A 26,471-nucleotide genomic window follows, 5' to 3' on the forward strand; every position below is an offset into this window, starting at 1 on the left:
TTTCTCAAATTCAGGAGAATATGCAGCTGTGGGAGAAGGGGAGATGTTTTAGAAAGGAAAACAAGCAAAAAAACATTTTTGAAAACCAGGAACTACTATGTAGTCTTCCTAGCAGTTCTTTGCAAGGAAATTATTCCTTTGCATTCTAAAGCACAGAGGTAGAAGAAATAGAATTCTGGGAGACTAGAGGAATGGGCGGGGCCCTAGTATCAGCAGGAGTAAACCAATCACTGAGATTCAAGAGTAGGAACAAACTAAAGATGTGAGGGTTTGGGGATGCAGCAGAATAGATTGTGAACTAGTGTGGCTCTTTCCAGGTGATTAGGGCCAGAAGAAGATGAGTGATGAAATACAGGAAGAAGTACAGGCAAACACACCTCAGATGGGGCTGTAGAACAGCTCAATCCAAAACATAATAAATGGACACCTAAATGTGTTTGGCTGTGGGTTAGGTCCTGAGAATAAAGAGATAAATAAATCAAGTCTCTACCCTCATGGGGCCCAGAGACTAAAGCAGATTATGTAAATAATTTCAAATGATATGGTCACCATTATGATAGAAATAACAAGAAAACCCAACAGTGGGTCCCTGAGCTTAGCGAGGGCTGAGGGAGCTTAGTGAAATCTACTTAGAAAAGGATGCTTAAAGTGAAATTTGAAAGCGAAATCAGCCTGGCAGCAAAGGGACCAGGAGAGTAGAGTCTATCCTAAGTACAATAGGATACAGTAAAATGAGAAAGAAATATAGATTTATCGCAGTATATGGAAAAGAAACACAATAAAGAAAAGGTAAAATTTTCCTGGGGAAAAGAAAAAAAAAAGGAAGTCACCTGTTAGACAAAGTGGTAAGCGAAGACTAATATTTTCCATCAAGCCAATCCCTTTGGCCTGGAAGTTCACTCCTACTCTAATGTCATTCTTCTTCTCTTTGCTGTCTCTTTCTTGAACCTGCCATCTTTCTTGTGTTCTTACACTACAGTAATTCACAAGGATGGTCTCAGGACCCACTCATTGCATCACCAATACTGGCCAAAACCACCATAGGCCCAGCAACTTGAGAAGTAATAGAAATGCAACAAACTAGTAAATAAAACAAAAAAGCAGCAGACTCACAGATATAAAGAACAAACTAGTGGTTACCAGTGCAGAGAGGGAAGGGGGAGGGGGCGATATAAAGGCAGGGGAAAAAAGCAGGGGTTATTATGGGATTATCTGATATCATGTGTGTGAAACTTTTGAAAATTGTAAAGCACTACAGAGTTTAAAGAATCTTTCATTCAATTAAAAAAATTTTTTTTAATTTTTAAAAAGAATCCTCCTTCCTCCAGAAACTATGGCTCCAGAGGACTTGCACCATGGTAGGGTGCTGGACTCAGCTCTCAAATCGCCACACGTAGTGGGCCCTGTGGAGTCTCATTCACTCTCCACCTCTCTGAGACCAGCTTTGAACAGAACAGGCGATTTCCCCACTGAGTTATCTTAGTATTAGAAATTGCAGGATTAGAATGGAGAGATTTTTCAAAGAAACAAACACACTTATGGCACTCTGTTAAGAGTATGGAACATACTTTTGTAGTGAGAAAAAAGTAAATAGTTTCAAAACAACAACATAAAAAGGAATCCCATTATAATATGTAGGAGAAATGTAGGGTCGTACAGTGAATGACAACTTTTAATAGTGCATTCTGGAGATTAACAAATTAAAAGCAGACACAACTTTGCTAAAGTGGCTATATCAGGGTTTTAAAAATAAAATTAAATTATAGAAATTATTTTTGGAAGTTGAATGGTGCAATTCAAATTGAATGGACCCTACAAATGCCTCATGTCATATATAAGATTTCAAACTGGAATAAGAATGGTTCTTATTCATCATTTAATCTGATTCATATATTATTTAGCCAAATGTCTTTCATGGTTTAATCACTCAGTAAAAAATAAGTTGAGTTTGACTTCATTACCTGTTTAAGATTTTTATAAATATTTTCTCTACTCCAGTTATTTTTTCACTGTGAAATATACAAGCCTCTGAGAGGATGGTATAAATGCTTAAGGAGTATTTATTAAGGCTCGTCTTTTCTTATAGCACTTATAATTTCTTATACTTATACTGTAGTTTCTTATAGTGCCTGTCCATATATTATTCCTTTTTGCCAAGTTTCTATAAAACATGTTTTTAAATGATATCTACTGTGCTCCTTGGATTTCTTATGGTGGCATCTTGTTCAAGAAGATAGACAGAAACACAAATCAGTTTCACTGCAAATCTCCAGTCAGCTCTAGGGAATTACTAAACTTAGTGAAATGTATCGACTTAGAGAGTTAGTGAGGAAACAGGCAAACAGAGTTAAAACAGACTTCACTTCATTGAGCAGGTTCACAGCTTTCCGTCTTCTCTGTTTCTGCAGAAGTTAATGAATATGTGGACTCATCTTCTGAGTCAGGCCAACCCAGAGGAAGCCTAATATCCACACTCAGTGGAAGTTGATCCAATTTGATAAAATTACTATTTATATCCTTTGTGGTTCTTCAAGCAAGTTTGCTTCATGACAAAATTAATATAAAACACCAACTAGCAACAGCTTTTGACAGAACTCAAATTTCAATTATTTTATTTACACCTAAAATGTTCCTCTATCATAAACTTTGTTTGGGAAATTCACACTGTAAACAAATTTCACTTTGCTTACAACGTAAGACATCATAGACTTCTGGGAGTCTAGCCTGAATAAAGACAGCAGAATCAGAACCTCTGATAGGAAGAAACACTTCTACAGATATACAAGTCTTCCAACTTTTTTAAAAATGAAAAACCCATATTTAACCATGCATACTGATTATGCAATATGAATATTTTTGTCATAGATGACCTTTTCTCAAAGAGCAATACCATTTTTTTCATACTTTATATTCTCTAATTTAGCCCATAGACTGAAGCAAACATTTCCAGGTAGGAGATCGTTTGGGGATGGTAGGTACATGGATATGTGCAGACTGCCCACTCTTCATGCCATGGCAGGTTGCACAAAAGCCTCCCAGCCCCCCTTCCCACCAGTGTTCCAGGGAGCCGTGGCCCCCAGTCAGAGTAGACATGAGATGGAACCATTTGCCATCCTTCTTCTACGTGTTTCTGATTGACTGTGTGTACTGGGATGTGTTCCTATGGGGAGTCGGATGTTTCTACCCAGGGTCGCATGCACTTAGTTCAATTCTGCACATTAAACAGCTGTGGATTTATGTTGCTGCTTTGCTCACCTCTGACCAAAGCAAGCTGCCTGACCGTACACATACACACAGTCACAGGAAAAATATTGTGCAGAAAGCCACCTATATCCCTTTTTACTTTCTGCCCAGCCATTTGATCTGAAGTAAATAGGATGATTTCTTTCAAAGTATCAACTTGCTGGTCCAGAACCAAGGTAGATTCCACTTATATGTAACTTCCAAGATTTAAAAAAAAAATGGATTAAACAGAAGAATTCATAAATTTACTGTGGGTTTCATCGAGATTTTTTTTCCCAGCAAGTTTCCCTGTTCCTGATCATATGGCGCTTGAGCTAAAATTTTGTGGCAGTCATGTCATTCACTTCTTTTTCATTGTGTCCACAAATCTAGTAAATCAATAAGATCTGAGTATTCCTTCTTCAAAATATTTCTGAAATTACCCCTATGTCACCATTTCTACCACTGTCACCCTAGTGAAGATCCTTCTCATTGCACGCTTTTATAATCATAACCTCACATACACATACACACATGTATAAACATAGACACATAAACATATGTATATGCAGTATATATACATCGTATACACACATATGTATACACAATACATACATATATAAATATATATACATAATACACATGCACATACATATTATATGCACATATATATGCATATATTATGTACACACATACACACACATATATATACAATATCAAAAGACAGAAACATTGCCAAGTATGAGGAAATTAAATGCATCTTTTCAACAGGTAACAAATTTGGGGGTGGGTGAAATGTTTCAAGGCACAGACACACAAAAAAATGCAAAACTCACCGGTTGACCTCCCCACCACCTATGATTAAATTTCTCTCGCCCTCGAAGATGGAAAGTGGCATCAAATACAGGATCATACATTGAATTGCCAACAATTCCATGTGATTCTGGATATAGCCCCTTTGTGGAAAAGCAAATTTATTGTCAAAATAATCCACACGTAATAGTTCTATCATAAATTTTCTTATCATAGAAGGTTTTATAACAATATTTAATCTCCAATTTTATATAAGATATATATAACCTCCATACATGTCTGTCTTAGCAAACAGGAATATTATCTATGGACTAACTATAAGCCATCTGTGAAACTTGACATGATTATAAGAAATTTAATATTGGGATTTTTTTTAACTGCTGCATTTAATAAGATGACAATAATTTTTATTACCATAAATTATCATTTAGAATGAAATTTACTTATGTGCCTCCAAAGTTTCTAAATACACTATTCCTTTTTCCTAGGTTCTATTTCTACTCCAAACGAAAAATAAAGAAATAAATTATATTTTTTAAAGAAGAAAGCAAGGTAGAATTGAGAGTATCTGAAAATTTAAACATAGCAGCTCTGAAGTCAACATTTTTTATTTGAAAATTCAGAAATAAAGAAGAGCTCCTGCGGTATTTGAGAGGTTGAATGTATGTATGCAGACACAACTGCAGCTGAAAAAAAAGGTCTTAAAATTGCAACGAAGTTCAGTCATCCACAAAGTTGTCAAAGGCATTTACCATGAACAACTGATACAGGTAAGCTGAAAAGTAGAAAGATTTTCTTTGAACACTAAGGAACATGTTTTTTAAATCTAAGTCATTTCAGGATGAAATCAGCGCTTTGAATCTACACCACTTGAAAAAATACTTACCGTGGCCAAAGTGTATAAGTTAGGGAAAGTTTTTGTCGGGTACACAGGCCTCATGTAGGGAGAGTGAGTGCCACAAGACCCTAGAAACAGAATTCAGGTATTAGAGCAAGAGAACAACCAGGAATCACCTCATGTACGCAAATCCATTCTATAAATGATCAAAGACATGTGCTACCTTCACTCTTGAATTTCAAATGGTAAAGTCATGTGTCCATACATCTCAAAACCCACAGCTAAGTGGTTACTGGGCAGATCATGGGTTACAGGTAAGAACACAGTATGAAAATGACTTACTTAGTTTTTCAATGTTAGGCATGACCTTGCTGCCTTTCTTCATGTACGATGCACGGAAACCATCCACAGAGAAGATGATTAATGGAGGGCGAACAAACCTTAAACAGGAACACATTAAGCTTTAGAAAAATTATTGTCACACGTTTGCTTTATGCCTAGTCATTCTCAATAACTGGAACCGAGGGTTTCCAAGATGAAACTTCAAGTGAGGATATCTGTACAAGCCTGGGCTTCTAGCCACATAACATTTGTGGCAACTTAAGTGCACAGTTAAATGACCAGGGAAGGGACTGGACTCCAGATTTCCTCTAATGTACTTTCTCCACTGCTGCCTCTTGCACTGCAAACAAGGTTTTTCACAATGTAAAAAGCTGCTATATTTGCCTGGAATATTGACTCTCCCATTTGCTACCTGAAAAACTCCTATTCATTCTTTAAAATTCAGCTCAAGATTCCCTCTTTCATAGTATTAGGTGTCTTGCTTCTGAATCCCTTTAAGATATTAATTAATACCTATTTTATCATTCATATATACATTATACTATATTATATTGCTATATTAACATGTTTACCTTCTTCACTCGTTTCAAAGCACAGTTTGTGTCTTATTCATCTTTTTATTTTGTGGACCCATAGTAGGGCTTCAACAAATATTTATCAAATACAAGAAAAAAGGAAGGAAGGAAGGAAGGAAGAAAGGAAGGGAGATGAAATTAATAGCAGTAGTACTCCTGTCACTAGAACTAAATACTCATACAAAAATTATTTTAGGTTTAATTACAAAATAATTTCAAAAATAACTAAAATTGTTGAAGATCTAAAAATCAATCAATAAAGAACTAGACTATCCACCTAACTAGGGCAGGACCGAGGAAACAGGCCTTTTGTTATATACTAAAGATACAGTTGTTCGATCAGGCTTGAGAACGCTAAACTATGTACAAAACTGCTTCTAATAGTTTGACGATAATTCAGCAAGCACGGGCTTGAATTTATTTGAAGCTACATTTATTATGAGGCATTTTTTAAAGTATTTATTTATTTATTTGGATGCGCTGGGTCTTAGTTGCGGCACATGGGATCTTCATTACGGCATGCGGGATCTTTTTAGTTGCGGCATGCAGAATTTTTAGTTGCAGCATGTGGGATCTAGTTCCCTGACCAGGGATCGAACCCGGGCCCCCTGCATTGGGAGCATAGAATCTTAACCACTGGACCACGAGGGAAGTCCCAAATGAGGCATATTTTAAATGACTCGTTTAAAATAGAGTCACATATAAAGAACTTAGAACAATACTATATGAGTTCATTATTATCATAACTATTATAATTTAACGCTTCTACCACATAGACTGCTTTCACCTCCAAAATAACTGAAAACATTTTAAACATTCAGAAACTATTGCCATCCCATTCTAAAAGTCCAAAGAAATTCAAGTAGCTCATGAAAGTTAAAAAGGAGACAAAAATAAAAATATTTAAATTCTTGGATTTTGTGTCCCAGGCTGTGCTGCCTAAAACAAAAAGACACTCCATCAAATACATTCATGAAAACACATTTGTAGAACATTATATTTTCTGCCAGGCATTTTAAGGGTCCATGAATTTGCAACAGTTTCCTGGAAGGCGTAATAAGTGCCTTATGCTGGTCCCACTTGAGCTGTGGGGTGTCACTCAAGTTTGGCTGTATCCCAGCAAAGCAGGGCTGTAGTGGTTTGTCAAGTTTCTGTAGCATCTGGTAGGAGTTACCATCTTGGATAATATTTTCGAGACGTTCTGTAGTCCTCCCTTCAGCCACCCCACCACCACTACCGTCACACACACACAAAAAAACAAAGCAAAAGCAGCACTTCAGGAAAAAACACAGGAAAAAAAACCAAATCACTGCCAGAAATGTTTCTTTTCTTCTTCAGTATTATTTATATATACTTTGTAAAATCTTCAGCTAAGGTGAGATATAGAGGATATTCAGTCTCTGATATGTGCAGGTGATAGGGGAAAAATTTTTTTTCTAATTCCCTACTTCAAGATGTACATTCCAGCATTCGACTGGTAAATTACTCAGAAGTACTCATAAGTTTGCCTATATAAGAGGATTTGAGTTTTACATTGTTTTTAACCATTTACCCATCCATAGCCTGTGATATTTTATCAATAAATATATAAAACTATATAATATTCATAAAATGCACTCACCCTGCAGGACATTCTGGGGCCTTTATTTCCTCACAGTCATCATCTACCCAATGTGACTCTCCTGTAAGGAAAAATGGGTAGACTTTTTGGTGAATCTAATTATAAATATCATCCAGAGCCTTGAAGTGTATAATTGCAGGACCTGTGTCCTGTTTGATACTCATTGTTTATGGGACGCCATCTAAAAAGAACTTCTGAAATAAAGCCTAGTGTCTGTTTTGGATTATTAAACTACACCCATACATGATGGGAAAGTCTAGATTTAATAACCCCAAGTGGTGTTTATTTGAGCCTTCCGAGTCTAAATGGTTTGTAGATAAAAACACCAGTGGCGTCAGTGAACAAAATTCCATGTTTGTTTCCCTCCATAAATAAACTGTTTGGTCATTAGACAGAACATTTTTTCCTAGGCCACCAAACATCTCATAGCCATAGAAAACATGGCACAACTTCCCTTTAGTTGGGGAAAAAGATTTAGACTACGCAGGGATGATAGATGGAATATTGCAATAGAGACGTTATTTGCCAATGGATCTGTGTACAGCCCTTGCACTTAGGAATAAAAACCAATGCTATCTTTCACTTTTATCTTCCACTAAGATCTGAAAGCATAAACTTATGTCTTTCTTGAGTTACTTCCATCAAGAATAGAGAACAGAAAAGAGCTTAGATACAAAATGAAGCTTACTTTGGAGAAAATGAAAATTATCAAAAAGTAATTTGCTTTAAGTTCTCCTAAAACAAACAAAAGCATACGTCTTGAACATAAGTAACATTTGTGACCAAGACTTTGGAGAAATTGCTCCCATGTAAAGAACACTGGAAATCTCCCTGGTCAATAAGAATCTAACTACTGACAATTGTGTAAGTACCATGCTCCTTAAAATAGGGAAGTTTTACCACACGTGTAATAACCCAGGCGTACATATGGGCCCTACAAAAGTACTGTAACTAGAACTTTAAACCAGCAAAAGCCAGCATTTCATGATTCAACGACCAGTGATACTTAGGACTTTATTTTCTCTTCTAATAGCCTTTGTGGCTTATTGGTACATTTACTAGGGAAATAAAAGGGAAAAGGAAATAAATTCTCAACGAGTTTTATGCTTTATCAACAGTTCCAATAATCATCTGGGTAGGAAAAATTTTCAAACTCAGCATTCAAGCAGTATGTCTTGCCATAAATAAACACTATGCATATTTCAGAACTGATTTGCTTTTCCCCCAAAATATTTTAACAGAAACTCTATTTAAATGTTCCATGTCACAGCTAGGAAGAGGACTTAATTTAGACACTAAAAAATGACTTGCAAACTTTACACAAAGATCCTTGGATCCTTCCATTAACTTTAGAAGTGGGTGCCATGGTGACTGAAAAATCCTTAAACACAGAAACTGCATATTTCTATGTTTGGCAGTCCATTGAGTAGTATTTATTATTGGAATAAAACCATCATATTTGACATTCAGCCACACAAAGTCAGCACACATGCATGTATGGCTTTGGGGTATAGCAGGAGATATTGGTGTCCCATCCCCTTTAGCAGCTAGTACCCCCATCCCCATGCTGCTGCTGGTGCTTCGCCTTACAGCTTACAGCCAGTGAGTACAAAAGCCATGCCCCTTGCCTCAAAGGTAAGAACTCTGGGATTTACTTTCCAGAGCCCGCAGTAGAGCAGACCAAGGTGAGACTTCCCCTGAGGCCACATCCTTGCTTGCTTTCCCCTCTCCCACAGCCCCTGCTCCCTTACATGGTTTTCTTGCGGAGCACTCTTCCAATAAATTCCATACACAGAATTCCTGTCTCAGGCTTTGCTTCTAGGAAACCTGACCTAGGACCAAGACAGGAACTCTTTTAGAAATCTCCTCATTATTCTGGCTGTATCTAATTATGGAACGTGGGGTTATTTCCTTGTTATTTCAGATCAGTGAAATGCAGAGAAGCAAAACTAAGAAAGAAGCATGAGAAATTAGGAAGGACAACTCATTCCTGCCTCCCAAGCCCATATCCAAGGTGATATATCCACAATATCCAAGGTCTCTTCAAACATCTCCAGTTTTTATTCTTTTAAAGATCAAGCCAACCCAAGGAAACATGTACCTTTGCAAACCACTTGGTAATTAGTACAGCAGTCTCCCCTGGCCAAGCAGTCCTCTGAGCAGTGACAAGCATTGTCTTCATTTCTTACTTCTCCGCATCTGTCCTTAGTACACTCCCAGCCGCCAGCTGAAATCGGCACAACAGAACACTCACTGCTTCACACAAACCAAATAAAAGAGGCCACAATTGCTTACAACGTTTGCCAAGAAAAAGAGCTAAAATCCCACATCATTTAATCTGCTTGTGAAATTAGAGTTGGCCTGAGGCCTAGATGATATTTGGAGGACTTACAAATAGGATGGATTTTTAATTTTTCAAATCAAAGTACAAAGCCAAATGCCACTGGGTTCCTTTGGAAAAATGAAACCCTTAACCATTTGCCAACTGTCCAAAAAGACCCAATACAATGTATAGTGTGTAAGGTTTGTGATAGAGATACCTACCATTGTAGGCATAGTTGCTATAGCTGGACTCTTTTATTTTCCCAAGTAGCTTTATTTAAACTTTAATCAGCTTGACTTAAATACAAATGATAGTGCAACAAGGACCTACTGTACAGCACAGGGAACTCTGCTCAAATTATGTGACAACCTAAATGGGAAAAGAATTTGAAAAAGAATAGATACATGCATATGTATAGTTGAATCACTTTGCTGTACACCTGAAACAAACACAATATTGTAAATCAACTATACTCTAATATAAAATAAAAAGTTTAAAAAAAACTAATAGTGCAACTAAATGGCCTCTACCTGCTATAAGATGCACTTGGGGGTTAAAGTCCTAAACAGATATGAAGAGTATAAAGGTATACTAAAAACGTTCACCGTCCTAAGCATTGACCAAACTGTGGCCCTAACCACAATCAGAGGTCAGAGTCCCTATGTTCAAGGAGGTCAATCGCTAGGTTACAGATTTCTATCTGAGCATACTTGATTGGGAGCTCACACTCAACTCTACCAAGAAACTATCTTCAGAAAAGTAATATTTTTATTTTAAAGAGTGTGCTGTACTTTTTGTGTGACTTTTCATCTGCTAGACTGTAAGCTCCATGGAAGGAAAAATCACATCTCTCCTTTCACTGCTATATCTCCAGTACCTGAGTCTATCTGCCTGGCACATGCCAGGTAGTCCATGAACACTTATTAAATCTAATTGAGAATTACCATGAAAATAAAATATGACTCTTTAAATTTGGGGTTGCTGTATTGAGAAACTTCATAGTTAATTCATTTATTCAATAAATACATCCACTATATTTTCCATGTTCTAGGTGCTGGGGAAGTAGTGAAGAACAAGGAAGACAAAGTCCTGTCTTCATGGAGCTTACATTCCAATTGGGAAAGACATATCATAAGCAAGTAAACTAGTCAATGAGATCATTTCAGTTTGTGCTAAGTGCTGTGAAGGAAATAACAGGATGGCATGGATAGCGAGTGACAAGGGTGGGCCCGGTCTACTTGACATAGAATGGTCAAGAAACGCTTCTCTGAGCAAGAGGAGACTTCAGGTCTTCACCTCTTAAAACATGTCATAAGTGGAAAGCAATGATTTTAGAAAGCAGTGCTAACGGACATCTATACACTAATATGTATAAAATAGATAACTAATAAGAACCTTCTGTATAAAAAATAAATAAAATTAAATTTAAAAAAAAGAAAAGAAAGCAGTGCTGCTCCTTAACAATATTCTACCTAGAGATACTACTGCTACGTGAATAAATGGATAAGGAGATAATAGCTTCCATACTAGAAAACAACACAACTACTGTCTAATTTCCACTCTTTTAGAATTACCTTTGCATCCTGATTCCATTCCCTGATTTTTTTTAATATCTCCTATTTCCACTGCCTTCTCTTCCCAAGCAGAATAAATGCTTGGAATTCTCTTGCCCAGGGTATGCTATTCCCAATGGTTAGCAATTTTCCAAGGTTACTTTGACTGATAGAGGTCATGCGAGTCTTTTTCCTCAATTCAGAGATAACTCTATCAACCAGTATTCCTCTCCTAGTTTATTCGTCCCCTAGTTCAATAAGAAAATCCCTTTGCTTACAAAACAGCATCCCTATTAACAAGCTAGGTTTATTGAGAAATTACTAACTTTGTATAAGGATGAAATTTTAAAAAATTCAGTGAACTACAAGTAAGGTATGATTCAGTCAGCTGTATAATTTTCAAAGCAAATAGGGGAATAAACACAAAAAACATTGAACTTTATTGGATAACAAGAAAGTTATCTATCAGAGAAAATATTTTGAAAAATGAGAACATGCTGAAAAGGGAGTTCTGAAAAGCTCTTGTGCCCTTTGAGAGAAATATCAACTTTGAGAAGTGTAATTCTGTAATATATATTTAAATTCCAAAAATTCATATACGCTTTGATCCCCAAATCCCATTCCTCAGAATTTATCTCAAGGAAAATAGGCAAAAATATGAATATGTATGAAAAATATTCATTGATACATTGTTCATAATAGCAAAAATTACCGAAACATAAATGCTGATCAGTTATTCAATGAAGTAGGCTGCATCTGTTCAATAGAATACAATGTAGGCATTCAAAAGGGGGATGTGTATAAAGGTACATAAATACAGATACGCCTCACACAGGCATAAATATACACATGTATAAATGTGCACACACATTCTAAACACACATCCAGTCTCAGAGTGGGTTTCATCAGTGTTTCATCAACTGTAACATTGATTGTGCCTATCTCTAGAGAGTGCTGAGTCAGCATAGTAGAATCTCAGAGATTTCTGTTTGTTCCTTCAACCTTTTGTTATTATTTTATATTTTATTCTTCCACATTTGGCCTTGTTAATTTCCACAGGGAAACGAACTACTTTAAAGTGTTATTATAACCCATATTTATTAAACTTGGGAAGAAAAGCATGAGCTACATTCAGAGAGAGCTAAGCTAAAGTCAGGAGATCCATTAAACTTTGCAAGGAGCTCTAAGATCAGGAATCCGGAGGGCTGAGATGACGTGTCAGAGACAAGATACTCAAGGTAGAGAGGAAACATACAACATTAGTTAGTTCCTCAGTGCCAAGCAAATACAGACCACTGGTTTGAAATAACACTTTAGAGCCCTGGAACATCTATTCCATCCATATATTCAGGTTACAAGGTTCTCAGCATTTAAGTTTACAAACCCACAACTAAGGAAGCTGGGAGAAGTTCCAAAGGAAAGTAACCAAAAAAATGGCCAAATATTTGGAAAATGTATTATGCAAAAAAACAGCCTAATAAAATTCTTCTTATCTGGGGTGGAAAACAGACAAATCAGAACTAGTAAGGGGGTTGACATAGGTTTTCATAAAAATCAGTGGCTATTTCTTTAGTAAAGGAGAGTAATGTCTCTGTTTCTAATGATGTCATTAGAAAAATCAGACTAATGTTAATGATAATATGTCAGATTTTTGAAAGAAACATCTAACCATAAATGTCTGAAAACAGGTAATAATTTATCAAGAGAGCTGTAGAATCTTTGCATCTAATGGTGTTAAGAGCAGGGTTGCTCATCACCTTTCCCAGAAAGTTTGAACATGATGTTGCCCAGAGGCATGATGGATAGCCTACAAGGTATCTCAAAAGTCCCATCAAAAGTGTTAGGCTTGGGAAACAGAGCAGGTAGAATGGCAGGAGTCTCCAAAGTGCTTCTTCTCAACTCATGTACATTCACTCAGAGGCCTGTATTCTACCGACTCTTCCAATAGGGAAGAAATGTAAAGAAAGGTCAGGAACCTGTAGAGGAAGATCTGAGAGCTGCCTTGAGCATGCGACCCCAAATAGAATTCCATAACAATTTTCTACTTGCACTGAGAACAGGGAATGACATCAAAGTAGTATAGTAGTAGACTATAAGATGAAATAAAACAAACATTAGAAACTGGGCAGGCAAACAAAAAAATTAAAGTTGAAACAACAACAATAAAAAAACCCCAACACTTTAAGAATGTGCACAATTTCAGCCCAGGTATCCTAGCAGTGAATGAGGGAAATTGACAGCAAGAGACAGAAATGATAAAGATAAAAAAATAAAGGCTGGCCACAAATACTTCCAAAACTAGCAAATAATGACTGCAGCTGCAAAGAACCACCTTTGGGTGGGCGTTATGTGGAGACAACAGTCACATAGGGTGTGCTCATAATAAAACTGATAATCATTCAAGAAACAAAACTAAAACTCACGGTTTGGTTTGGCCAAAGCAGAATGGCAATGGCAGGGTGTACAACAGCAGGGGGTCTTAAGCCATCTAATCAAGGCTAGAGAAGACTCAAAAGTTACACACCTGTCTTCAAACAAAGCTCATCAAAGTCATGGCAGCAACTGCTGTAGCTCTTACACAGGTTGTCACACCGACAATCAGGGGGTCCGACCTCTTGAAGTTCAAAGCATCTGCCCTTGCAAGATCCAGAGGTGTTGGTCCAGGGGGAGTCTGATAACACTACAAGATACAAGAGACAAAGGCAGTGGGATTAGGGAATGGGTTGTGTTGCTATGGAGGGGTGACCCTGTGTAGCAATACAATGTGGTGATGCAGTCAGACTCTGGCTGAGCAGCCAGATCCATCACCTGCCAGCTATGTACCTTCAGCAGGTTCATTGTTCCAGTTTCTTCATCTGTAGAGTGGAGGATTAATAGAAGTAACTCAAGGTTACAATGAGAATTAAATGAAACAAACCATGCAAAACATTGAGCAGCGTGTCAGCCACGTAGAAAGTAACAAATGTTGGCTATTGGTTTTACTACTGTTTACAATGATTATTATACAAATGTGAGGGTTAGTTTCTCTGTGGATGCTGTGATGCCAACAGAGAACAGAACTTTGAAGTATATACTTAGAAAGAAGAGTTCATTCCCCTATTCAAATATCCATAGATTTTCTAAGGAAAATTGAGCCTAAATGTTCTGAGAACAGTCTGAACAGATGGGATTGGAATAGAAGACTCTTAAGATCTCTTCCAGCCATAAAATCTACACCTATAACTAGGGTTACACAAACACAAACTCTACAATCTCGGCTTTTCAAACATAAATCCTCCTACATTATCTTCATATGGTATGATTGTATATCTAGAAATCGTTAAGAACCAACTAAAAATTTTAGGAAAAAATAATTCAATGAGATAAAAATTCCACAAATTTGTAAAATACAGGCAATGTAAGTTCAAAAATTAAATGGAAGTTGCATTCATCATAGTACCTAAAAGGTAAACTATCTAGGTATAAAGTTAATAGGATGTTTAGAACCTACGTGAAGAACACAGTAAAACTCTACAAAAAAAGATATTTTAAAAGATTTAATTAAGTGGTAAAACATACCATCTTGGAGGTAAAAATATCAGTATTACAAAAATGTCGGGAATTCCCTGGTGTTCCAGTGGTTAGTACTCTGTGCTTTCACTGCTGAGGACCCAGGTTCAATTCCTGGTCAGGGAACTAAGATCCCAGAAGCCATGGCACAGCCGAAAAAAACAAAAAGAAAAAAACAAAACAACAACAACAACAAAATGTCAGTTCTTCCTAAATAAACTTAAAGATTCAATGCAACCACAATAAAAATACAAAAAGGAATTCTTGAAACTTGAGAGGATATTAAATGCTTATCAAAAATAAATATATGAAAACAAAAACCACTGAAAAGAAAGTAAAACATATTCTGAAGTTAAATAATTAAAACAGATTGGTTATAGAAAATAAGTAGATCAGTGCTGAGCATGAGGATGAGAAATAGGACCAAATATAAGAGAAATGATTTTATAATGAAAATAACATTTTAAATCAGAGAAAGAAAGAAGGATTAATCAAGAAGTGAGAAAAAGATGTATCAGTAAGTAGTGCTGGGCTGACTGGAAAAATTAATCTGGATCCTCGTCCTAGCTTATAAAATAATTAATTTCTGATGAATGGAAAGTATAAGCAGCGTCATACCTGTTGCTAGGAATGAAAATTTTTATAAAAAATTTTTATACAATTTGGAAGTATCTATCAACATTATTAAATGCATATGAATCTTTCACCCAGAAATTCCACTACTCGAATTTATCTCTCACATATATTTGCAAAAGTTTGCCAAGATACACATACAAGAAAGAATCACTACCTCCATAAATGGAATATTGCCCAGCCCTTAAAAAGAACGAGTCAGATCTGCATAGGCTAATATGGAAAGATCTACAAAATTGATAAACACATTTGTTTAACCAGCAAAGTACAGAAAACTGTTATAGTAGTAAATAGTACATATAATTGATATATTTTGTGTTAAAAATAGAGCCAAAGCAATAAGGATAAAGATAAATATAAAATAAAAACAGGCCAGAGCTAGAGATGAGACAGAGGGTGAGAACAGAGGCATTGAGACACGGTGCCAGTATGAATAACCATTTTTTTTTTAACTGTAAGAAACTCCTTACAGGAATTACATTTGGGGAAAATGAGAAAGAGAGAAGCAAGGAGACTTCTTACTTTTCTGCAGTTTGAAACGTCTAACATTTTACAAATGTCCTTTTGGGTTTTTGCTTGCTTGCTTCTCTCTCTCATGTATATATGTATACATGCATGTGAACATATGTGTATAAAGTATATGTTATATAATATTGATATATAAATATCCTAACAAATGTTCTTTAAAACATGCTATTTGTAATTTTATTTCCTTATTTACATTTACAAATTTTTCATTTTTTTATGATTAGTATTCATTACTTATAAAATCAAAACACCAGAGGCAGGGAGAGAACAGATGTTAAATGACACTTCTAGGTTCACCGAAGCCATTTATCTGAACATCCTGTTCATCCCTTAGTTCTCTGTCCTCTTTAAAGTCAGAGTCACCCAATCCTCACGCACATGGCATTAGACCAGTTCAACTAAAGCAAACAGATTCACTAGACCATGAGATGTGAAACGCTTTTGCATGGTTCATTCTGGGATCTTGAAATACACACAAAGCACACCAGTTCAGTTTAAGAAATAATGTCAGGTTTCCAATGCAATGCCTTACCTCTGGTTCATAAACCACATTTTTCTATTGACTTTGGCCAACCAATCAACAGTGCATGCTGGACCCTAAGAAACTATGAGGGGAGGAGGGTTGAGAAGTAAGAAAAGGAAAAATAGAGAAATCCTATAGTAGAGATAAGAAAAAAGATAAAGATAAGAAAAATGCTTATAATGGAATTATTCCTTTTTTAAGGGTACTGCTTAGACAGAATCATTCCAACAGCCATCTAATCAATTCTGAGTAGTATTCATGCCTATGAGCTGCATACATAAATATGCTTGGCTTCACTTATAACTGAGATAATCAGAAGAGATCCAAAGGCACATTGTTTGTAGTTGTTTACTTGTCCTGGCTCCTCTTCTTCATAGAGTCCCAGCCTGCATGTGAAATTTTCCTCCATTCATGCCCTTTGCTTTCCCCTCATCATAATCTCTTTCTTCTTTCTTTCTTTCCTTTCAAAATATCTGTACAAAATTTTAGCCATTTTAAACCTTTCTTCATCCATTCTGTCAACGTGATTTTTACTCTTTTCTTACAAAGTTGGTTATTCTCTAAGTTTATCCCTTACTTTGTCTTTGAAAATAACTGAATCTCCCTCAATAGCTTGCCCCTATCAATTATAATCTTCCTTGCCAACCCTTAAACTGAAGACAGCTTTGTTAAGAAAGATTTGCCCTTACACTCATAATGCAAAGATACATCTCATAAAAAGTACTCAAGGTTGGGTTACCAACAGCTTTCAAATGAGAGTGAATTCCTGGACCTATGTGGATTAGGGATACATATGACAAAATTCATTCTTGGCTGACTTGGATTCAGCTGACAATGGCAGGAAGAGAAATAGGAAGATAAACGGTTGAGCCGTATACTTCTTCAAGTCCGATGAGCCCAAGAACTGAACTGCTGCACCTTTTTTAAGAAAATAAAGTGATACTGTAGAACAAAGTTCACTTTGCCTTTCCAGGGCCTATTCCATCCCTGCCATCTTCTTTCATAACAAGTTCTAGCCCTGCTTCTTTCTGTAGTTCTGTAATTCTTCCCCATGTGCTGGCTTTTTCATTTCATGCCCAGGTCCCATGTCCTTCTCCCCACACCAGGCTAAGCACAGATTTTAGGACTTCTCTTTTTATTATACCTGATTGAATGATCAAATATGGAAAGATTCTCTGACTTACTTTGCTTGAATTCTAAAATCTGTAAAGTCTTCCTTTTCCAGACCTAATAAGCTCAGAACTAACAAGAAAGACGAAGACAAAATGGAACAAACAAACAAACAAAAAACTTCAAAAGGATCAAGTCAGAAATCTGTGCTAGGTGCAATGGGGCTTTGAAATGTTGTATGAGACATTTGCCAATTTAATAACATACTTAAATGGTGTTATTTTACTTCAAAGAAACTAGTGTTCCAGAATCTTAAAAAATAAATGTTACAGATCTACACAGACGGAAGTTTTTTAAAAATAGGGACTTTAAATTTTAAAATATGTGTGTATATACATGTATGATATGCATAAAACAAAGTTATACATTTCTTTTTTTTCACAGAAGCATAATTTGATGATTTAGAAAAAAAAACAATGTAAAACCTGATTTATTTCATTCAAATTCATAATTCTGATAGAAACAAGTAAAATTATTTTTATTTCTTTAAGTAAAACCTTATTTCTAAAACATTCCATCTTACCGTATCGACACAGAGGTAGCACTGTGGAATTCTGGTGTCATTTATATACGGAAGAAATACTATTGATAATTTAATTAGACTATTGGAAAGAACCTAATTCATGACAAGAGTTGTGACCTAAACATTACTTCATCCTGGTGTCCCAATCATATTTCCCTCCAACTCTCTCTGCAAATGGAAATTTTCAGATTTGGATGATGGCCAGTGAAGAAGGCTATATTTAAGTTTGAAAACATTTAGCTCGGCATAAAGCTGGATGATTCTTCTAAGTTTTGTCTGGTCCTGCATTCAGAGTTTGTGATCTGACACCCTCTCTGTTCTTCCCATTCTCCATGGTTCCCAGTCCTAGTATTTCCTGACAGTGAGAGTAAAGGTTTGAAATGAAACAGACTGTGGTTATGTCGCCTCCTTTTCAAGAGCATTGAAACAGATCTGGTTCTCCTGTGTCTTCCTACCCTGTCTGAAGTATAAAATGCAAGGAAAGGAGGCAGATAACGTGAATGACAGTCAAGATACCACCCAACTCGAGGATTTAATACTGTCTGATGCCTCTTCTGGAGTATATGATTCGCTCTTTCTGGTCATACCTTCTTGTACTGAAGTCATTTTTTCTTTCTGTTGTTTGATTTTCTTTTCTTTTTTAAAATTTTTATTGGAGTATAGTTGCTTTACAATGTTGTGCTAGTTTCTGCCATACAGCAAAGTGAACCGGCTATATTATACATATATCCTCTCCTTTTTGTATTTCCTTCCCATTTAAGTCACCACAGAGCAGTGAGTAGAGTTCCCTGTGCCATACAGTAGGTTCTCATTAGTTATCTATTTTATATGTAGTAGTGTATATGGGTCAATCCCAATCTCCCAGTTCATCCCACCCCCCCTTGCCCTCCTTGGTGTCCATACATTTTGACCTCATCCCTTAGAAAGTAGCACTTACATATAGGCCTGCATGTCTGTATCTCTGCTTCCTAAATACATCATGTTCTATAAATACCTATTACTTAGGCATCACTATTCTCTCCTCTTCACAGCTTCCGAACCAGATTTCATAGACAATTTTTTTTTTTTTTTTTTTTTTTTTTTTGCGGTATGCGGGCCTCTCACTGTTGTGGCCTCTCCCGTTGCGGAGCACAGGCTCCGGACGCGCAGGCTCAGCGGCCACGGCTCACGGGCCCAGCCGCTCCGCGGCATATGGGCTCCTCCCAGACCAGGGCACGAACGAACCTGTATCCCCTGCATCGGCAGGCGGACTCTCAACCACTGCGCCACCAGGGAGGCCCCGACAATTTTTTTAATAAATAGGTCCACCTGGGAAGTTTTCAAACACCTGTACTTTCAATGTGTTTTTAAATACAACGTCCTCATGTAGAAAGACCTCATAAACTACAAGAAAACACATTTCTAGATGATCTGAATGAAATTTAAGACTTTAATTTCACTTATAAACCACTCAAATAGCATTTATGAGAGCAGTCAGTAGTGTAAGCCTGAACGATTTACAAATCTGCTACCAAACAATGAAACATCATTTTATATAGCAGGTATTGTCAACTTGATAGGGTAAAAATTTAGACACTGACCTTCAAACAAAATTGGAGGTAAATTAAGTGTATCATCATATACTTAACACTTTATATTCTCATCAGTCTTAGCATGGCATTTTGTTTTAAAAAATCTTTTTGGATAAAGAGGCAACATTACCCCCATTTTCCTGGTTGGAAGAGCAGAGCTCTAGGCCTAGCTTGAGTTAGCAAAGGCCTAGCTGCAATTTCAGATCATCTGACATTTGCATTAACAAAGGATTTTTCAAATTATGTACATAAGCTCTGAATTTTAGATGTTCTTTTTAAGACATAATCTTGGAAGATATATTCTATTTGAACTCTATTGAAGATGGAGATTTCTGGTTAATGCAACAAGATAGAAGATTCTGTATCGTTTTTAAGATAAATGAAAAACCACTGCACCAAAGCACCAATTAATTAACAATGAACTGAAAAATCCATGCCCTTCTTAAATTCTAATTCAAATCATTTCATTCCATTGACTTAAACTCACTCTGATTTCTACACTAGATTTAACATAAAATCCCATGACGTGATAGTCCCCTTAATTTTCCTTGCAGACTAATGACTGATATATCTGTCAGCTTTGCAGTTCCTACATGCTGCCACCCTATCATTTAAGTGACTTTTCATTGTAAAATGAGGACTGAGCTTTCCAGTCTGTATTAGCCAGTTATTCACAAGCTTATAAATTTCCCTTTGTCTTTCAAGTATTAACTTGCTTCTCTCAGAGGATATCCCATTTCCACCTGGAGACTGGAAGAGTACGTATCACCAACTTCAGTGAAATAGACTCCACCATCACACCACAAACATACACATATGCACATTACATGAGTGCACACACACTTGTATACACATAAATTCGCCTGCAATTTTAAAGGTAAATCAAGCTGGCTACATCAGATGTATGGGACAAGGATGTCAAACTGAATTGCACATATTCTTTACATTCTCTTTGAAAAGTTACTCCAGCCATCTCATTTACCTGATGGCCCATTACATTTACCCAACAGAATTAAAATTAGCTCTGCTCATTTCATATCTTCTAATAAATCTATAGATCTTCTATGATCTGGTAGAGGAAATCCTATTCTACCACGATTTCCAATAGATCACAACATCCTAACAAAAAATCCAGCTAACAAGTGTGCTAGTTAATTAATTATAACAGTTTGCACTGCCACAGCCTTGAAACTTAACACCTCAGTCTGTAGTACAGCAGCAAGGGTGTGCATGAATATAGAACATTCTCAGCTACAGTTGAGGACTCTGAGGACCTACATTTGCTAAACAAGAAACTGAATGCTTGTGAATGAGAGGTCTTGCTCCCGTCAGTCTGAAGCTGGCCGTATGTCAATACCCTTTATGTTCCTTCTATTTGGTGGAAAGATCTCGAAGCATCTAGCTTCCCAGGATTTCTCTGGAATGTGAAAGCGTTGTTGAAAATAAACGTAGCAGCCTATCCTCCTAGTACCTTGTTCTAATGCATAAGTAATCGTTCACCCAGTGTTTTCTGATGTGTAGGCTTTGCTGACAGAATAACCAACTACATGTGTCATTTCAGGCACATATAACATTTAAAAAGATGAAAATGCTTAAATTCTCTGCACTATGCTCTCACCCAGTTTCCAAAGTACATCTTGGTCTTTATTCAGGAGAAATCATCCACAGTGCCTAGACAGCCAGTAAGCTATATCAACAGACAATTTAAAATAAAAAGTGTCAGGTATACCAAAATCCCAAAACTCAGACTTAAATGGCGCTGTGTCCCAAGACTAATACTTCTTAGCCGTAGAATTTTCACTAATAAATTATTTTAGAAGATACCATAAAGGCTGAAAATTATCAATGATTTAATTAAATAATTCAAGAAGCAAATATTTTGTAGTATGTTTAAGATCACTTAGATTTATAGATGATAATTTAGATTATATTACTTTTCCAGAAGTAGCACTGATTCATTGGTTCTTATAGTTGTTCTTAATAATGTATGGAAATAATTTATTATACACAAAATATACTCAAGGATTAGTAAATCTGGTCTATATTTTTCAAGTTCTCCTGAAGAGAGCACACACATTCAAAAGGCAATGAAACAGAGTAGACAGAATCATGGGCTTTTTGTTTTCAAATCCAGAATGAAAATTAAAAATCATCTAGGCCTGTTCCTTGTCATACAACTAAGGAAGCAGAATTCATAAGTGACTTCCCCAAGGTGGCCCAGCAAGTGATACAGATCCAGGGTGCCAGTCCAGGACTTTCGTGACCATTTTCCAAAGAAGTCAACTTTGAAAATAATGGGCGACTTGATTTTACAACGCTCATCAGGGAAATCGCTTTTAATATCAATTTTAGCCAAAGTAATATATTAATACAAAACAGGAAAAAAGTTCCTTTAGGGTCCATTGGAAAGAACCAGCAGTGGGCTCTCAGGATGTTAGCTTGCCCACGTGACCAAACTAAGGATCCAATTCCCCCCTTCCAGTCTGAACAGTTACAGTCAGTGTGAATGGGAGTTATACTTGTCTGGAAGAAGAAGAAGAAGTCTTTGAAGAGAGCACTTGTTACCAATAAAAACAGGATTCTCCAGCCTAGTGATCTACTTTCCTCCCCTTCCCCAACAGAAGACAATTCATTCTGTCCATTTGGCTCCCTGGGGGTGCAATTTTTGTGATCTATTTTCTCACTTTTCACCCCAAGCACACCCCACTTGGACTCACTAAACTATTTCTAATATAATTTTTTCACCCTTACTCAAAAGTTACTTGCTTGATGTAAGGAAGACTCAGTATTCCATCAATGTGTGGATCATAACTTGGCTAATACGTGCTCATGCTGGCTAAACAGAGACAGGTGAGAGTCTCTTATGAGTCAGGTCAAGAAATACAGTGCAGAGAAATACAAAATGCACAGGAAGGCAGACAAACCTGCTGAGATGTCAGGAAAAGTCAAGAAAAGATTGCCCCATAGAGTACCCATTACTTAATATGTAATTTTTATTTATAAAACCATCAGCAGCTCCAATTTCCAGGAAATTAACCAACTCATTACTTAAGACCTGGTCAGTTAAGCCCCTCCATCTGCACAAGGAGCTCCTTCATAAGAATTCCCACACTGCTTATGGCACAGTGTATTGTAAAAGGAAACTCTTTCACTTCAGTTCTATTAGTTAAGTCAAGGCACACTATTAAAACTGACCCCTCCTCAGTCCAAAAGAAAAATCAATGAGTGCAACTCAATCTTGTAAGCTCTTCTAAGCACCTCCTCTCTTTTATATTTTTCCTGTTCTAGGTAAATCTTAATCTCAGAGCCCTGAAGTTTCACAAAGAGAGTTCCCTGCCTTTTTTACTTCCATTCCTATTTTTCTCTAGGTCAGAACTTTCTGGAAGCAAATACTACATCTCATACCACGTGACAATAAATCAAATTCATGTATCTTTAATATCAAGCCAGCACCTGTTCTCACCACTTCTGTTTCAGCCTTGTCAATTCACAAGAGCTTTAATATTATCTTAACATTTAGAAATTTCAGAGGACAGAGATTTAAATAGCCAGTTATCTAGCATGAAGAGATCATAAATGTTCTCTCATTAAACCACATTATCCTATCTGAATTATACACAGAGCTGCTTTTATTCCAGAGACATCTAGGACTAAAGTAGTTACACTGCAAGATTAGTTTAGAGATGAATTTCTTAATGAGCTGACATTGATTACCCAACGTATAAAATTTTGAAAAGATTGAAAATGGGAATAGTTGCTACACTTACCTGTAGGAGGGCCTTCATCCCATCCTTCTGCCCTCTTAATTCGATTTGCTGTGAATCCTAAGCAGATATTGACCCCAACAGCAAAAGTGAACAGGGATATTACCTGAGGGAATAAAGAGCTCAAATTGTCAATGCAGCCAGACAAGTCTAAATCAAATTCCAGGAAGGCAATGCAAATGACTTCAACATCACCACCCAATCTTACAGCTTCCCAAAGGCACCATACAATGCTGTCTTCATTTTAGAAACAAAAAGAAAATTCAAAATCAGGAAGCAGCTCTGAAAACCAAGGCTTTCCCCTGGCATTCTGTCATTCTCCTACCTGATACAGCTGGCAGGAGTTTCTCCTGGCCATGGCAGAGGGTTCTTGGAAAGCCTTTTGCAGTGTGTTCTGTTTGCCTACACTGAATGCACTGCTTTTTGGGGCTCTGAGTCCAGTCTATTAACTACAAGTAATCCCACCTGGGAGGTTGACAGGCTCCTCTGATTTGTCCACAGCTTGATTTCATCACAGTTTGTTCACAAATCGCAGCTCTGAGCATAAGAAGCTTGAAATATCCCTCTCCTTCTCTCCACCCCCTATCTGTCCCTCCCCTGACACACAGATACTTTCATGTGGTTTCCTCTGGTAACATAAGGGTTTCTTATGTCGCTGTAGCCAATAACACTGCATGTTCATTTTTCTTTCCTCCTAAAAACATGGTTTTAAAAAAAGAAACCAAATGCATTTTATCCGATAAAAATGAAACAGAGCCATAAAAGGGTTTCTACCCACTCTAAGCTTTTAAGGTTTACAATGTAGTTATTCAATGCAGTCAACCTCACGACTTTATTTTTTTTAAAGGAAAGTTTTATAATTTATAAACCTAATAACTTTCTCTGTCTTGCCTATTTATTTATTTTTCTGGCAGTTTAAAGGACCCTGTCCCTTTTGCCACATTCTCAGCTACTCCCGACTCCTCAAATATTTCTCACGATGAAATCTCCCACGATTGTAACTAAACACAAGAGATAGCATTATGTTTCCCCATGTTGTTGTTAGAGTTTAGAGAAGTAACTTTTATCAAAATACTGGGAATGCCAACTAAGCAACACAGAGTTCTGCCCGGTGAGGAGGGACAATATAACTTCACATCTCTCTGCCTCTTCCTCCCGAAAAAACTGTCAGCTTGGGTTTTGGGTTTTTGGGGGTTTTTGCTTTTGTTTTTGTGTTTTTGGGGGGGTGTGGGAGCAGCAGGGGTGGGATGGGAAAGCTTTATTAATGATTGAATTGAGGAAAGAAATCTCAATGGCAGCAAGAATTTGGCTGTAAAGAATTGCTTCCCTAGGTTTCTCCCAGATAAATTATCATCTAGCCACCAAACACTGTGCCCTTTGATGCTATCGTGAGCATTAAAGTCTCTTTACTAACCTAGTTGGCAATCAGGAGACTTCTAAAAGAAATCAAGGCCTCAAACGCTGAGAGGTCTTTAAATACTGTACACTTTTAGGATTCAAATGAGGGAGGAAAGCTTATCTTTGGATTTTCTCTGGCCGGACCCGGTGACCATGGTTCTTACACACAGCATATGTGTGTATGTAAACAAATACGGCGCTTACCATGCAACAAATTACTGAGGAAGCAGTGGCTCAGCTCAAATAAAACCTGATAGCACAAAAGCCAGAACTTGTTTATGGTGGATTGCACATTAGTCCTGGGTTTCATTAGATATTCTAGAATTTAGTAACAGCTAATTGAACAAAAGAAAAAAACACAGTGCCAAACTTTTAGCTGCCTTTCTAACGTCCTTTTCATTTCACAGTCTTGCAGAGATGGCAGGCTTATGAATTTTTCTATAGACGTCTCTTGCTTTAGTCTGTGTGCCATACTGAAATGATTTGGGATCCTGCATTTAGCAAGGCTTATGAAAGATGTTAACCCCACGTAAGATTTTTTTTACTCTTTATGTTCAATTTCAAGACGCAGGCTTGCTTTTACAGAGGACAACTCTAAAGCTAAAAGGAAAATATCAAGGCAATCCTGTGACTGCACTGTATGCCACAGTGTTCCAAAGGTGCTCCCCTGCCCTTGCCAACTTCCCCAGCCCTCACCGGAGTCCAGCAGATTTAGAATCTGTCTGACATTTGACGGTAGGAATCCAGCATGAGGACAGTGAAGGCTCCCCTTGAAAAAAAATGAGACTCAGAAGCCAAACATTATCCATTAATTTTTTTTGACATGCAGAGTAGCTGTGCAGGGGGGAAAAGTCTGAAGTGTAATAGCCAGGTTGATCCAGAATTGGCTTCTGTACAGCACTTGTTACCAATTATCTAAGAGGATTGAACTCAGCCATTATTTCTGTTAACCATCTGCCAAAGAACTTTGTCTTCTACCAGGTCATTGTGTGCATGGAATACATTCACACACTCACACACACACACACACACACACATGCACACACACACCACATCTAACACAGTTACACAGGATTTTACTAAAAGACATCATTATAAATTAACTGTCAGTAGGATGACCAAAGTCCTTATCTTGGGCATCAAATCAAACACAAAATAACATTACCCCTCATTATCTAAAATTGAGAAAACGAAAAAGCCTGATAACGCATACCGCACGTCCAGAAACTCAACTAAAATGACTGAAGTATAAGTCTAAAACCTTCTATAACAAAACCGAATCAAGAAAGTTCACCTGCTCTGGTATTTAAGATTTTGGGTATAAGGTCAACCATGGTTGGGGTCAGTAAACAAGAAAGTGTATGAGAAAGACTAAAATTAACTTTCAGCTTGGTTTATTAATCCAGCCATATTTCAGAGAACACTGCCCCCTGGCAGAAGAGAACCCAAACAAATCTGACAAGTCTCAGGCCCTAAAAATCATTCTGTGGTTCTCAAGTTTTATTGGGCATAAGAATGACCCTGG

The 26,471-nt window shown here is 37.0% G+C and overlaps 1 protein-coding gene across 1 annotated transcript in view; it reads right to left on the bottom strand.

Annotated features, from left to right (window-relative positions):
* The window catches only part of ENPP2 (ectonucleotide pyrophosphatase/phosphodiesterase 2), a gene marked incomplete at its 5' end in the record, with an annotated part of 105,584 nt that overhangs the window by 49,853 nt on the left and 29,260 nt on the right, over nt 1–26,471 (bottom strand). The window contains 7 exon segments of the mRNA XM_081214330.1: nt 4,059–4,178; nt 4,922–5,001; nt 5,216–5,313; nt 7,412–7,472; nt 9,513–9,638; nt 13,812–13,967; nt 23,552–23,654. Of these exon segments, the coding sequence (XP_081070456.1) occupies nt 4,059–4,178; nt 4,922–5,001; nt 5,216–5,313; nt 7,412–7,472; nt 9,513–9,638; nt 13,812–13,967; nt 23,552–23,654 (744 nt within the window).

This window comes from Mesoplodon bidens (assembly GCF_964165515.1).
Source record: "Mesoplodon bidens genome assembly, chromosome: 16".
Taxonomy (NCBI): Eukaryota; Metazoa; Chordata; class Mammalia; order Artiodactyla; family Ziphiidae; genus Mesoplodon; species Mesoplodon bidens.